General features: G+C 36.0%; 1 protein-coding gene across 4 annotated transcripts in view; it reads right to left on the reverse strand.

Moving 5' to 3' along the window:
• Positions 1-269: 269 nt before the first annotated feature.
• The window catches only part of LCA5 (lebercilin LCA5), a 96500-nt gene continuing 82428 nt past the window's right edge, over positions 270-14341 (reverse strand). For 3 of the 4 annotated variants that reach the window (XM_049653922.1, XM_049653923.1, XM_049653921.1), the window contains 5 exons: positions 7414-7510; positions 6564-6706; positions 4337-4469; positions 1708-2613; positions 270-727 (listed from right to left, as the gene is read on the reverse strand). In XM_049653922.1, coding sequence (XP_049509879.1) covers positions 1736-2613; positions 4337-4469; positions 6564-6706; positions 7414-7510 — 1251 coding nt within the window. In that variant the 3' untranslated portion in view covers positions 270-727; positions 1708-1735. The remainder of the gene's footprint in view (positions 728-1707; positions 2614-4336; positions 4470-6563; positions 6707-7413; positions 7511-14341) is intronic. The other variant, XM_049653924.1, reaches the window with a different exon arrangement.

The following is a 14341-nucleotide window of genomic DNA, read 5'->3' on the forward strand; positions in this document are numbered from 1 at the left end:
TGGTGAAAGAGACTAGAAAACATTATGTAGAAAAAAAGCAAGAGACGAATTAAATGATCTCAATATAAAACTTTACTAAAAGGCTTTTAAAAAGCCTCTTAAAACAACCTAAAAATCAGAATACTTTTGGCAGAAAAATTAGCAGCTATGAACAAAATTAACATTACATAATATTTTATCAAGAACTGAATTATGATAATGTGGTTTACATATATTAGAATGATTTGCAACAAGCTTTTTTTTTTAATCAGACATCAAACCTCTTTACTAAAAAAAAAATTTAATGTAGTTTAGCACTTCTGGGAGATTGTTCCCAATCAATGACAGTAACACAATTTAGAAGATGACAGATAGCCTATCTTTTCATTAGAGACCTATCCAGGTAAGTCTTGCCAAATAGTTATGAAATTATATTCAATAATCAGCATTCATAAGAACTCAAGATAAAACAGTAACTCTGGTCCCCTCATCTATCAGTATATATACTTGGCATCAGAAATCATACCATTAGCAAATACATACTAAATTTTTGAAATTTTTGAAGGAAAAAAAGCTCACTTTAGAATAAGTGTCAATCTACATTTTTTTATGCTTCCCCTGACACACTATTTCCACCACTCTTCATTTTAACAGTGTTTTCTCCTTGGTTGGTGGTATATTACTGCTTCTTAAAGACCAATCATACCCAGCAGTCCAAGGTCATCAACTCCTCTGCAGATGAAGTGAGCTACAAAGAGCAAAAGAAGACCAATGCATTTAAACAGAAAAACATCTGCCCTACTTAGCAAGGCAGAAGCCCATCTCTAAAACATTTTTAACCCAAGGTTGCTTTATAATTAGTCCTACAAGTCCAACAGTATTACACTCTCATTGTCTATTGTTGGTTTTGACATAAGTTCAAACCTTAAAATATATACTAGAACTTCCAAGTTACATACTCTGGAAACATAATTGAGTTTCTATATTAGGATGAAATCTCTTCAGTTTTGTGTATTTGGGTATGAAATCTCAACCCCAGTCACTGTGATACAAAGAGTGTAGGAGAACAAGGAGAGGATACCCAAGCCTCCGGGAGCCATGATAGGGGAATTATCCATGCAAACAGACAAATGTCTTCTGAATTTAATATGTTAGCACAGTCGTAGGTAAGTGATTTAATGCAGCTCATAAATGCAGCAGCCTCTGTGTTGTCATTGCTCCCACTTAAGAGTAGCTCAGCTTTGCCCTGTTTGTTAGAAAGGGACCCCTGTCCTGCCCACGGAGCACAGGGCTGCTAAGTAGCACCAGCTCTCCACCATCTGGGAGCTATGCTTCCTAACCCAGAGCCTCTCACCCTTAATTTCCACTCAACTTCAGGAGGAAGACTACATTTAGGTCAGTAAGGATATGACCAAAAATGAGTAAACAAATAGGGATAAAAATAGGAAATAAATATGAACTCCAATGGAGTAAAACTTCCTATAGATCTGATTAAAAGGTAAAACTATTTGTAAATAAAAAGTCAAAACCAAGTAAGATACATCTCTATTTTTGGTTTCATTCAAAAGTCGCCTTCATTCTTGGCAAACTAGCTATGTGGCATGATATGATCTACTTTTCATTTACACTGTATTTCTCTATTAAAAATCATTCCTTAATAAGGACTTTTCATATTAAAAATTCTAAATGTGTATAATAAATATTGTATTAAAATATTTTAATATTTACAATTGGAAAAAGTATATACTGTCATCAGTCATCTCAGGACTACCTCTTCAATTTCATCTTCTACAGATTCAACTACTTTTACTGCTGGTTTACTGTTTGCATGTTTCAATCGGTGTCTATTTAGATTAAAACTTCTTCCTTCGCTGAGGAAAAAGTCATCATTTTCATCACGTTCTCTATCCCTACTGCTCTTATCCCCAGGGGGAAAACTGAGAGAGTCAAAGTCTCCTTTGCCGGCAGCCAGAGAATTTGGGTCACTGCTTTTAGAGGAAACGGTGCTGCTGCTGCTGCCACTGGCACCAAATAACTGTTCCATCAGATGAGCTTTTTTCTCTTTTCTTGTAATTAAATCTACACTGTCTTTACCAAGTTTCTCTATACTGTTTCTTTGGAGATCCAAAAGGCCACTCTTCTGGCTAAATGGATTTGACGTTTTTGCAAATGTGTTTTTTGCAAATGAAGGCACATAGCTGCCAAATGCAAGCTCATTTGGAGAGGCTGGGCTTCTAATACCTCCTGGATTCTGACCGTCTCCTTTTGTAGCAAAGTGGCTGATGTCTTGCAAATGATGCCCATTAAACACTCTCTCTGAGGATTCACAGAACATGGATGTTTTGGGGCTTCTGTCTGGGAAGTGCAGTTTTGATTCCAAATCAGGTGGCAATGGCAGAGGAGGGCATTTTAGATTCCGAGAATCTTGAAGTTCTCTGTTGATTTCATTCAGTTTAGCAAGTAGCATTTCTCTCTTCAGCCTTTCTTCTTCCTCTTCTTCTAATTTACCAATGTTTTGAATTTGGTACATTTCCATTTGGTATCTTCCAGTTTCCAATGCGGGCTTTTCTTCTCTCTCCAGCAAAGATACCTTGTCTTTTTCTTCCTTTTTAGCAAGTTCTTCTCTTTCCCACTCTGCATGAAATCAAATTAAAAAAAATGAGATTTTATAGGAGTCAATATCTTTAGGAAAACTCAATTCTCATCTTTTACAAAACAGTCTATCTAACTTAGTTATCAGCACAGTGAAGATGAACACTGTAAATTTCATTGCTATACTTGATAGTCTGGAATTCAAAAAGAATATACTTAATGTGTACTGCATTTAAAATTCACATTTATAGAAAGAATTTTGTTCTTCAGTTTAGAGATAGGGAAGAAGGGTCTCTATTTTTTATACCTAATATAGTGCGGTACACTGAATAGAGAGTGATAGATGGATGGGGTGAGTTTATTTTAAAATTAAAAATAAACTGAAACTCTAGATGTCATACCATGAGAAGGACACAACATCATGTATATAGTGTTCTTACTGAAGACACATTAAGTTGAATCTAAGAGAAAACTTCAGATAAACCTCAAATGAGGAATTTTTAAAAAATGGGTCTTTATTCATCAAAAATGTTAATCTCACAAAATATTTAGAGAAGGCTGAAGAGATAGGAGAACTAAATGCAATTCATGATCATATCATGGAGAAGAAAATGCTATTAAGGACAATACTGTGTCAACTGACAAAACTGTAATATGGACGGCAGATTAGAGAAATGTGTTGTATCAAAGTTAAATTTTCTGAAGTTGAAAACTATACTGGAATGATGTAAGAAAATGTCCTTATTTGGGAACAATACACATGGAAGTATTTTAAGGTATGGTCATGAGATATACAACTTTTAGAAGCTTTAGAACATTTTCACTGATGTTAGAGACCATTCTATACAAACTCCAGAAAAAAAAAAAAATCAATAAGATGGAAAGAAAGGACCAGTCTTCTGTTACTTTATTCCTTTTCTCAGTACCTAGACACAACAGACATACTATCTAATTTTCTATTCTATATTTTAACATGTGGAAGCATCTCCCTTTGTGCATTAGCCAACAGGAATAGATTTTCTAATTTACCTGTTACATTGCTCTAAACAGACACTAAAAATACACATAGATACAGTAACTGTAGCAATAGTTAGGCGACAGTTTTATGTTCCATTAACTTTAAGGGGAAAAAAAAGGATTTCTCTGTAAGACTAATGAAATATATGCAGAGGATTAAAGTCCAGGATCCCTCTCACCTATACATTTAAGATATTTTATCCAGATGGAAATGAATTTATTCCTGAACTTCATTTTCAATATCTGAAACTGTATGAGTTGGTTCCCTAAACTTCCATACTAATGGTTGAATACATTAAAGATTTGTTTTACATACTAAAACCAAAGAAAACTTACAGGAATATATTTGGGGCCTCATAATTCATTGATTTTCATGTTTTGGCCAGTCTGACGGTCAAGCCAATAAAGTGTATTGTCTTTGATTATCTCTTCATCAAGTTTTAGTTAATTTATACACAAAAATTTTCCCTTTCATCTGAATTCTACTTCATCCGAACTTTCTGAAGGTAACTGTCCTTATTACCTAATCCCAAATAGCAACTTAACAGTCATTTTTTCCCTTCCTTAAAAACTGTATTGAAATGTTTGATTCCTAAAAGACCATCCCCCAACACTGTATCAACCTTTTCTTGTTCTGTATAACCAATTCACTGTGCAGCTGGAAAATATGAGAATATTAAGGGATGCTAACCCTTTCTTTACCAAAAGATGCTGATTCATCTCTTGATTAAACAAATTCTTTTCTTACCATCCTCCGGCTTCTCAACCTCCTGTTTTACAACACGGAATCCTTGATCTTTCACAAATTTTTCTTCTCTTTTCACAATTGGGTTTAGCATCCCTGCTTCTTCATGCTCACCTCTTTCTTGCAATTCCAGGTCCTATTACATATATATATTTTTTTAATGCAAGTTCACAAGTTAAAAGGGAGAAAAAGCCATTTAAATATCATAGATTTATCTCCCATTAAGTATGACACCAAGTTAGAAACTAAATTTTAATTTAATAAAGCAGTAAATCACAAGTTACCACCCTCTGAAAGATACTTCAAAGGCACATAAGATTAGTTTAAATTTTTCTAAAAAGTAGAAGACATATCAGAACCAATAAAATTAAAGCCAATACTCTACAAACAATTCTGAAGAGATATGTTTCAGAAGTATCCTTGCTTTGTACATTTTCACAGCAAAATCTGATTAATTCAGTTAACCAGAAAAGGCTATTAACAATGTACGGAGAGGCCATGGGAGAAGGTGCTGAGCTATAATACAGGCAGTAACAACTGCACTGAATTTTTCAAGTTTATACTATAAATTGTATAATAAATATTTAAATAAATAAAATGTAAACCCAAAATTACTTGTTCCTTATGGTCCCTTTAACATGTGTGTGTAATTTTTCTGAATAAAAGTAAAATACCTGTTACAAAGTATAGCAGAGAATTGTCCCTAGTATCAATTTTCCTCTTCTTTTTAGTTACAGAATCCCTGAGAGTTTTAGCAGGGCATAGGATGGCTCAAGTAGAGACTACATTTGCTAACCTCACTTGGAGCTAAACGGACCAAAGGGATGTGAGTAAAAGTACAGATGCAACTTCCGATCACATTTATAAAAACAAAAGCTGCTTGCCCTCCACTTTGTTCCTCCTCCTCACAAGGGTGGTGAGCCAATTCCAACCATACAGAGGAGGACTACACTCTTTAAGATGGAAGAACATTAAGACAAAGGATGACTGCCAAGGAATAAACCTATCTACCTATCCTGGACTACACACTGACCTTCAATCTATTACATAAAAAAGAAAATCTGCATCTTGTTTGAGCCACTGTATTTGGGGTCTCTTTCCAACAGGAACTTATTGGTCTGTACTTTAATAACATTCCCATTTGCTAAGACCCTTTAAAGTGGCAGGAAGTCTTAAGAGCCTTATAAACTCTGTGATTAGTTATTACCACAACCCTGATGGGTAGCCCATCCCTCTTTTATACACTAGGAAACTGAGGCTCCAGGAAGTCCCAACTAAAATGTTAGAACCAGAATTTAATTAAAAAACAGTGCTAACTCCAAGGCTGTACTCTTTTCACCCTATCAGGTTACTACTGTTCATGCTGAATCTTATAAAGACTATTTTTTAATCCTTTTAAAGTTAAGAATGAGTTTCTATTCCACACTTTACCCTTTTCAAAAAGAAAACATGATCTAGTTTCAATGACAGTGAAAATATAGGAAGAAAGACACTTAGCACATACAGCCCAAGAATCAAATCAGACCATCCTGTCTGGTATTACCACAAGAAAAGAGTTCAGAGTCACTGGGAAACTTACAGGGCACAAAAACATAGGAATATGTGAAATATGCTGGATCCCTGGTATATTATTTTCTTTGGGATTTAAATTGTAAACACAAAATACAGAAATCTCTTAGAGAAAAGAACCTTCTGGTATTCAGTATAAAAGTCCTTTTCGATGAAGGTCCAATACAGACTCCCCTGAATTTCGCTCTAATGGTTAGTTATATAAAGTCAGATTGAACTGCAAAGACTTTGCTCAACATTCAATTAATCTATAAAATTCTCATATAATAAGGCCAAAAAAATATGTAGACTAATTGTAAAAAATCATTTGAAAAGTACTATAATTTACTATTAAATATAAGGGCAAGGAGGATTTTTAGATTATCTGATTATTAGATATCTGATTCTTCTTCTTATTATTATTAGATTACATAAAAAGTAAGAAACTGCTATCTCCAATCCAGAAGGTACAACTAACCTTCCTGAAGCATCTGAAAGATGCAATGAGTTGATCCAAAGGGATTTAATAAAATACATAGGTGTTACCTCTTTTGAAAAGGTTACTTTCATATTTACAGTTATGGCACTAGCTTCATTGCTAACTTTTAAAACACTTGATACTATGTTTTTTGGAATAACTTCAAACCTAGAGTTTAGTACCTAATCATGTTTCTAAACTCACCAAAGTAAGACGTTCAGGTTCTTCCCATTTGTTTTCATAACACATAACTGTTTGTGGTGTTATAGGAAATTCTTCCAGCTCGAAGTCATCACTGGTTTGTACTCCTTTTGTACATTGGTCTATAAAATCACTTTGGCATGCAGCTACCATGAAAATTACAAAAGAATTTTTCTAATCATATTGAACAGTGCTAAGACATGGAATTTAACTGCTATATGTTCACCATCTACACGAGATAATGCATGTTTTGCTCAGCTCTGTGCCTACCCACTATTACTATTTTTGTTTCTAGGGTTAACTGGCAATTCTGTGACTCGAGAACAATTTAAACAGGTAAACCCTATTAAGCTTTTACAAAATTTGTTTTTAACTTTCTGCAATTCAAAAAAGGAAAAATTATACTTTTGTTTAAAAAAAAGCAAAAAAAAATGCATAATGCCGAAGTACTTATGAGTGAAATGACTGCTAGGATTTACTTTGAAATACTCTAGAAGTAGAAAAAAATAGATGAAGTAAAATTAGTAAAATGTGTAACTATTAAAGCTAAGTGATGCATAATAAAGGTTCATTGTAATATAATCAACCTCCGCTCAGAAGTATTCTTACATATTTTCATAAAAGTTTCAAAAATAATTATAAGAAAAAAATTAAAAATTATGTAAAACATAATTTAATGACCTCAGGAAAAACAGAAAGTTGACAAGATTTCTGAAAATTAGCTACGAGGAAATTTAAGTTTACTTCAAAGAAGTTTTTTCCCCTTTGCCTGCCTTCTACTTCAGAATTATTTGATTTTACTATTAATAAGTGACAACTACAATATGTTTTTCAACAGTAATAGCCACTATACCATTTTTTCTTGATCTAAGTTCTTTTTCTTTCTTTGGAGAAGACTTTGGCAGACGATTAGAATATATGTTTTTTATATCCAGTTCTCTCTCCTTTTCCTGAAAAGAAACCCATAATACAATTAAGGATGTAGAGTATCAGTTTAAAATAAAACAAAAATTCTCACCTCATCAACTGGTATTTTCCTCACCAAACTGGAATATATTATACCTAGTTCAATTTCCCTTCTTACCTACCAAACTATAGAAAGGAATGTCTCTAGAACATCTAGGTTAGGGCAGAGCAATGGTTCTCCCTAAAAAGTGCAATATGTACTGGCAATCAAAATAAATGAGCACAAATAAGGCAAAATTCATTTTCTACCCACTCCTACCTGATGGAGCTAGTTACTATCTTAAACTGTCTTTCAGACTTAGTAACAGAGCCCAAAATAATTTTGTTAGCATCTTTCAAATGTGGGTTTTGAATCAGTTAAAAATTAGAGGTTTAAAAATTTTTTTTTCAATGTTTATTTATTTTTGAGAGACAGAGCATGAGTGGGGGAGGGGCAGAGAGAGAGGGAGACATAGAATAGAAGCAGGCTCCAGGCTCCAAGCTGTCAGCACAGAACCCAATGCAGGGCTGGAGCCCATGAACAGTGAGATGAACCTGAGCTGAAGTTGGATGCTTAACTGACTGAGCCACCCCCAAAACTAGACGTTTTTTAAAACACAGTATTCTTTATCATCTTGGGACTATGGGTCTGAGAATTTGATTAACAAAATGAAAATTCTATGTAAGATAATGAATAAACATTCAATTTTGCACAAAATTTCCAGCCATCAATGACCTCTGGATAGAATTAAGAACACCTTTAACAAAATTAAATAATGTGAATGCTTCCTCTCAACACTGTGAAAATGAAGGGCATTACTTGAAACAACTTTTAAAATAATCATGGGGTTATCTGAGGAAGAACACTGGATTATTCAACCATGCAACAGGGAAAAACTCCAGTTCCCATAATTTCCTTTTAGGATTTCATAACTTATTTCAGTTATATCATTCCTATTAGGATTCAATGTTTTCAGTTTTGGCATGTGTTATAGTGACTATATTACCAAAACTTTTCTTTAAAAGTACCAAAGAGAATATTAGAATTTTGTAAATCACAATGTACCAACTTACAAATATGCTTTAAAATGTTGACTTTTTAGGGACGCCTGGGTGGCTCAACCATCTGACTTCGGCTCAGGTCATGATCTCTTGGTTTGTGAGTTCGAGCCCCCCGTCAGGCTCTGTGCTGACTGCTCAGAGCCTGGAGCCTGCTTCAGATTCTGTGTCTCCCTCTCTCTCTGCCCCTCCCCTACTCACAGTCTGTCTCTCTCTGTCTCTCAATAAAAAATAAACATTAAAAAAAGTTAAAAAAAATAAAATGTTGAGTTTTCAACCAATATATATTATAAATTAAGTAACTCCTTTCGAAAATTTTTTCATTTATTTTGACAGACAACATGCAGGTGCCTGTACATGCATGCCTGGAGTAGGGGCAACATGAGAGAGAGAGAGGGAGAGAGAGAGAGGGAGAGAGAGAGAGAGAGAATCCCTAGCAGGGTACAGAGCCCAGATCCCGAGGTGGGGCTCAATCCCACGAACCATGAGATCATGACCTGAGCTGAAATTAAGAGTTGAACGTTCAACTGACTGAGCTACCCAGGCACCCTGGTGTAAATTGCACCCTGGTGTAAATTACATAGTACCAACTTACAAATATGAGTAAATGTTTTAAACATTTTTTTAAAGTTGTTTTTTTTTTTTTTAACGTTTTACTTATTTTTGAGAGAGAGAGAGCACATGCACAAGGGGGGCAAGGGCAGAGAGAGGGGAAACAGGATTCCAAGCAGGCTCTGTGCTGACAGCAGAAAGCCCAATGCAGGCCTGAACCCACAAACTGTGAGATCATGTCCTGAGCTGAAGTCGGCTGAGCCACCCTGGCCCCCACAAATATGAGTAAGTGTTTTAAAATGTTAAGGTTTTTTGTGTTTTTTTTTAATATAATTTATTGTCAAACTGGCTAACATACAGTGTGTAAAGTGTGCTCTTGGTTTTCAGGGTAGATTCCCGTGGTTTATCGCTTACATAAAGCACCCAGTGCTCATCCCAAGGAGTGCCCTTCTCAATGCCCATCACCCATTTTCTCCTCTCCCCTACACCTCATCAACCCTCAGATTGTTCTCTGTATTTAAGAGTCTCTTATGGTTTGCCTCCCTCCCTCTCTAACTGTAACTATTTTTTTCCCCTTCCCTTCCCCCTTGATCTTCCATTAAGCTTCTCAAGATCCACATATGAGTGAAAACATATGATATCTGTCTTCCTCTGACTTACTTCACGTAGCATAATACCTTCTAGTGCCATCCATGTTGCTGCAAATGGCATGATTTCATTCTTTCTCATTGCCAAGTAGTATTCCATTGTATATATAAACCACATCTTTATCCATTCATCAGTTAATGGACATTTAGGCTCTTTCCATAATTTGGCTAGTGTTGAAAGTGCTGCTATAAACAGCCCCTATGAATTAGCACTCCTACGAACTGTATCCTTTGGATAAATTCCTAGTGGTGCTATTGCTCGGTCATAGGGCAGTTCTATTTTTAATTTTTTGAGGAACCTCCACACTGTTTTCCTGAGTGGCTGCACCAGTTTGCATTCCCAACAGTGCAAGAGGGTTCCCTTTTCTCCACAACCTTGCCAGCATGTGTTGTTTCCTGAGTTGTTAATTTTAACCACTCTGACCGGTGTGAGGTAGTATCTCAGTGTGGCTTTGATTTGTATTTCCCTAATGATGAGTGATGTTGAACATTTTTTCATGTCTGTTAGCCATCTGGATGTCATCTTTGAAAAGTGCCTATTAATGTCTTCTGCCCATTTCTTCACTGGACTGTTTGTTTTTCAGGTGTTGAGTTTCATAAGTTCTTTATAGATTTTGGATACTAGCCCTTTGTCTGATATGTCATTTGCAAATACCTTTTCCCATTCTGTCAGTTGCCTTTTAGTTTTCTGATTGTTTCCACTGCAGTGCAGAAGCTATTTATCTTGATGAGGTCCCAACAGTTCATTTTTGCTTTTAATTCCCTTGCCTTTGGAGATGTATCAAGCAAGAATTGCTGCAGTTGAGGTCAAAGACGTTGTTGCCGGCTTTCTCCTCTAGGGTTTTGATGGTTTCCTGTCTCACATTTCAGTCTTTCATCCATTTTGAGATTATTCTTGTGTATGGTGTAAAAAAGTGATCCAGTTCCATTCTTTGCATGTTGCTGTCCAGTTCTCCCAGCACGATTTGTTAAAGAGACTGTCTTTTTTCCATTGAATATTCTTTCCTGCTTTGTCAAAGATTAGTTGGCCATACTTTTGTGGGTCCAATTCTGGAGTCTCTATTCTATTCTACTGGTCTATGTGTCTGTTTTTGTGCCAACATCATACTGTCTTGATGATTACAGCTTTGTAGTAGAGACTAAAGTCTGGGATTGTGATGCCTCCTGCTTTGGTCTTCTTCTTCAAAATTACTTTGGCTATTCGGGGTCTTTTGTGGTTCCATACAAATTTTAGGATTGTTTGTTCTAGCTTTGAGAAGAATGCTGGTGCGATTTTGGTTGGGATTGCACTGAATGTGTAGATTGCTGTGGGTAGTATTAACATTTTAATAATATTCATTCTTCCAATCCATGAGCATGGAATGTTTTTCCATTTCTTTGTGTCTTCTTCAATTTCTTTCATAAGCTTTCTATAGTTTTCAGCATACAGATCTTTTATATACTTGGTTAGGTTTATTCCTAGGTGTTTTATGGTTCTTGGTGCAATTGTAAATGGGATCAATTTCTTGATTTCTCTTTCTGTTGCTTCATTATTGGTGTATAAAAATGCAACTGATTTCTGTACATTGATTTTGTACCCTGCAACTTTGCTGAATTCATGGATCAGTTCTAAGAGCCTTTTTGTGGAGTCTTTCAGGTTTTCCACGTAGAGTATCATGTCGTCTGCAAAAAGTGAAAGTTTGACTTCTTCTTTGCCAACTTTGATGCCTTTTATTTCCTTTTGTTGTCTGATTGCTTTCACTAGGACTTCCAACACTTGGTAAACAGGAGTGGTGAGAGTGGACATCCCTGTCATGTTCCTGATCTTAGGGAGAAGCTCTCAGTTGTTCCCCATTGAAGATGATATTAGCTGTGGGCTTTGCATATATGGCTTTTATAATGTTTAGGTACGTTCCTTCTTTCCCAACTTTCTTGAGGGTTTTTATTAAGAAAGGATGCTGTATTTTGTCAAATGCTTTTTCTGCATCTATTCACAGGATCATATGGTTCTTATCCTTTCTTTTATTAATGTGATGTATCACATTGATTGACTTGCAAATACTGAACCAGCCCTACACCCCAAGAATGAATCTCACTTGATCATGGTGAATAATTCTTTTTACATGCTGTTGAATTTGATTTGCTAGTATCTTGTTGAGAATTTCTGCATCCGTGTTCATAAGGGATATTGGCCTATAATTCTTTTTTGTGGGGTCTGGTTTGGGAACCAAGGTAATGCTGGCTTCATAGAATGAGTCTGGAAGTTTTCCTTCCATTTCCGTTTTTTGGAACAGCTTGAGAAGGATAGGTATTTATTCTGTTTTAGATAGCTGGTAGAATTCCCCTGGGAAGCCATCTGGCCCAGGACTCTTATTTGTTGGGAGATTTTTGATAACTGATCCAATTTCTTCATTAGTTACGGGCCTGTTCAAATTTTCTATTTCTTCCCGTTTGAGTTTTGGTAGTGTGTGGGTGTCTAGGAATTTGTCCACTTCTTCCAGGTTGTCCAGTTTGTTGGCATATAATTTTTCATAGTATTCTCTGATAATTACTTGTATTTCTGAGGGATGGTTGTGATAAATCCATTTTACTTCACGATCTTATCTATTTGGGTCCTCTCTCTTTTCTTTTTGAGAAGTCTAGTTAGGGGGTTAATTTTGTTTTGTTTGTTTGTTTGATTTCCAAAAAAACCAGCTCTTAGTTTCACTGATCTGTTCTACTGTTTTTTTTGGATTCTATATTGTTTATTTCTGCTCTAATCTTTATTATTTCTCTTCTTCTGCTGGCCTTGGGGTTTCTTTGTTGTTCTGCTTCTAGTTCCTTCAGGTGTGCTGTTAGATTTTGTATTTGGAATTTTTCTTGTTTCTTGAGATAGGCCTGGATTGCAATGTATTTTCCTCTTAGGACTGCCTTTGCTGCATCCCAAAGGGTTTGAATTGTTGTGTTTTCATTTTCATTTGTTTCCATATAGTTTTTAGTGTCACCTTTAATTGCTGGGTTGACCCATTCATTCTTTAGTAGGATGTTCTTTAACCTCCATCCATTTGGAGGCTTTCTAAACTTTTTCCTGTGGTTAATTTCAAGTTTCATAGCATTGTGATCTGAAAATGTGCATGGTATGATCTCAATTCTTTTGTATTTATTGAGGGCTGTTTTGTAACCCAGTATGTCATCTATCTTGGAGAATGTTCCATGTGCACTCTAGAGGAATGTATATTCTGCTGCTTTAGGATGAAAAGTTCTGAATGTATCTGCCAAGTCCATCTGGTCCAGTGTATCATTCATGTTTCTTATTGATATTCTGTCTGGATGATCTGTCCACTGTTGTAAGTGGAGTATTAAAGTCCCCTGCAATTACCACACTCTTACCAATAAGATTGCTTATGTTTGTGATTGTTTTATATATTTGGGTGCTTCCAGATTCGGTGCATAAACATTTATAATTGTTAGCTCTTCTTGATGGATAGACCCCCAATTATGATATAATGCCATTCTTCATCTCTTGTTACAACCTTTAGTTGAAAATCTAGTGTGTCTGATATAAGTATGGCTACTCCAGCTTTCTTTTGATTTCCAGTAGCATGATAGATGGTTCTCCATCCCCTCACTTTCAATCTGAAGGTGTCCTCAGGTCTAAAATGGGTCTCTTGTAGACAGCAAATAGATGGGTGTTTTCTTTTTAATCCATTCTAATACCCTATGTCTTTTGATTGCAATATTTAGTGCATTTACATTGTGTTATTATTGAAAGATATGGATTTAGAGCCATTGTGCTATCTGTAGGTTTCATGCTTGTAGTGCGGTCTCTGGCCCATTGTGGTCCTTGCAACATTCCACTGACAGAGTCCCTCTTCAGATCTCTTGTAGGGCTGATTTAGTGGTGATGAATTCCTTCAGTTTTTGTTTGTCTGGGAAAATCTTTCTCTCTCCTATTCTGAACGACACGCTTGCTGGATAAAGGGTTCTTGGCTGCATATTTTTCCTATTCAGCACATTGAAAATTTCCTGCCACTCCTTTCTGGCCTGCCAAGTTTCAGTAGATAGGTCTGCTACTACCCTTATATGTCTACCCTTGTAGGTTAAGGCCCGCATATCCCCAGCTTCTTTCAGAATTCTCTCTTTATCTTTGTATTTTGCCAGTTTCATTATATGTTGTGCAGAGGATCAATTCAAGTCATGTCTGAAGGGAGTTCTCTGCACTTCCTGGATTTCAATGTCTGTTTCCTTCCCCAGATTGGGGAAGTTCTCAGCTATGATTTGTTCAAGTACACCTTCTTCCCCTTTCTCTCTTTGTCTCTTCTGGAATTCCTATGATACAGTTATTCCATTTCATTGAATCATTTATTTCTCTGATTCTCCCCTCATGGTCCAGAATTTTTTTATCTTTTTCTCAGCTTCATCTTTTTTCCATAATTTTATCTTCTATTTCACTTATTCTCCCCTCTGTCTCTTCAATCCTCACTGTCACTGCCTCTAATCGCTGGGATTGAAAAAAGATTAGAAGACAACAGAGAGGGGCGCCTGGGTGGCTCAGTCAGTTGAGCGTCCGACTTCAGCTCAGGTCACGATCTCGCGGTCCGTGAGTTCGAGCCCCGCGTC

This window comes from Panthera uncia (genome assembly GCF_023721935.1).
Source record: "Panthera uncia isolate 11264 chromosome B2 unlocalized genomic scaffold, Puncia_PCG_1.0 HiC_scaffold_24, whole genome shotgun sequence".
NCBI classification, from domain to species: Eukaryota; Metazoa; Chordata; class Mammalia; order Carnivora; family Felidae; genus Panthera; species Panthera uncia.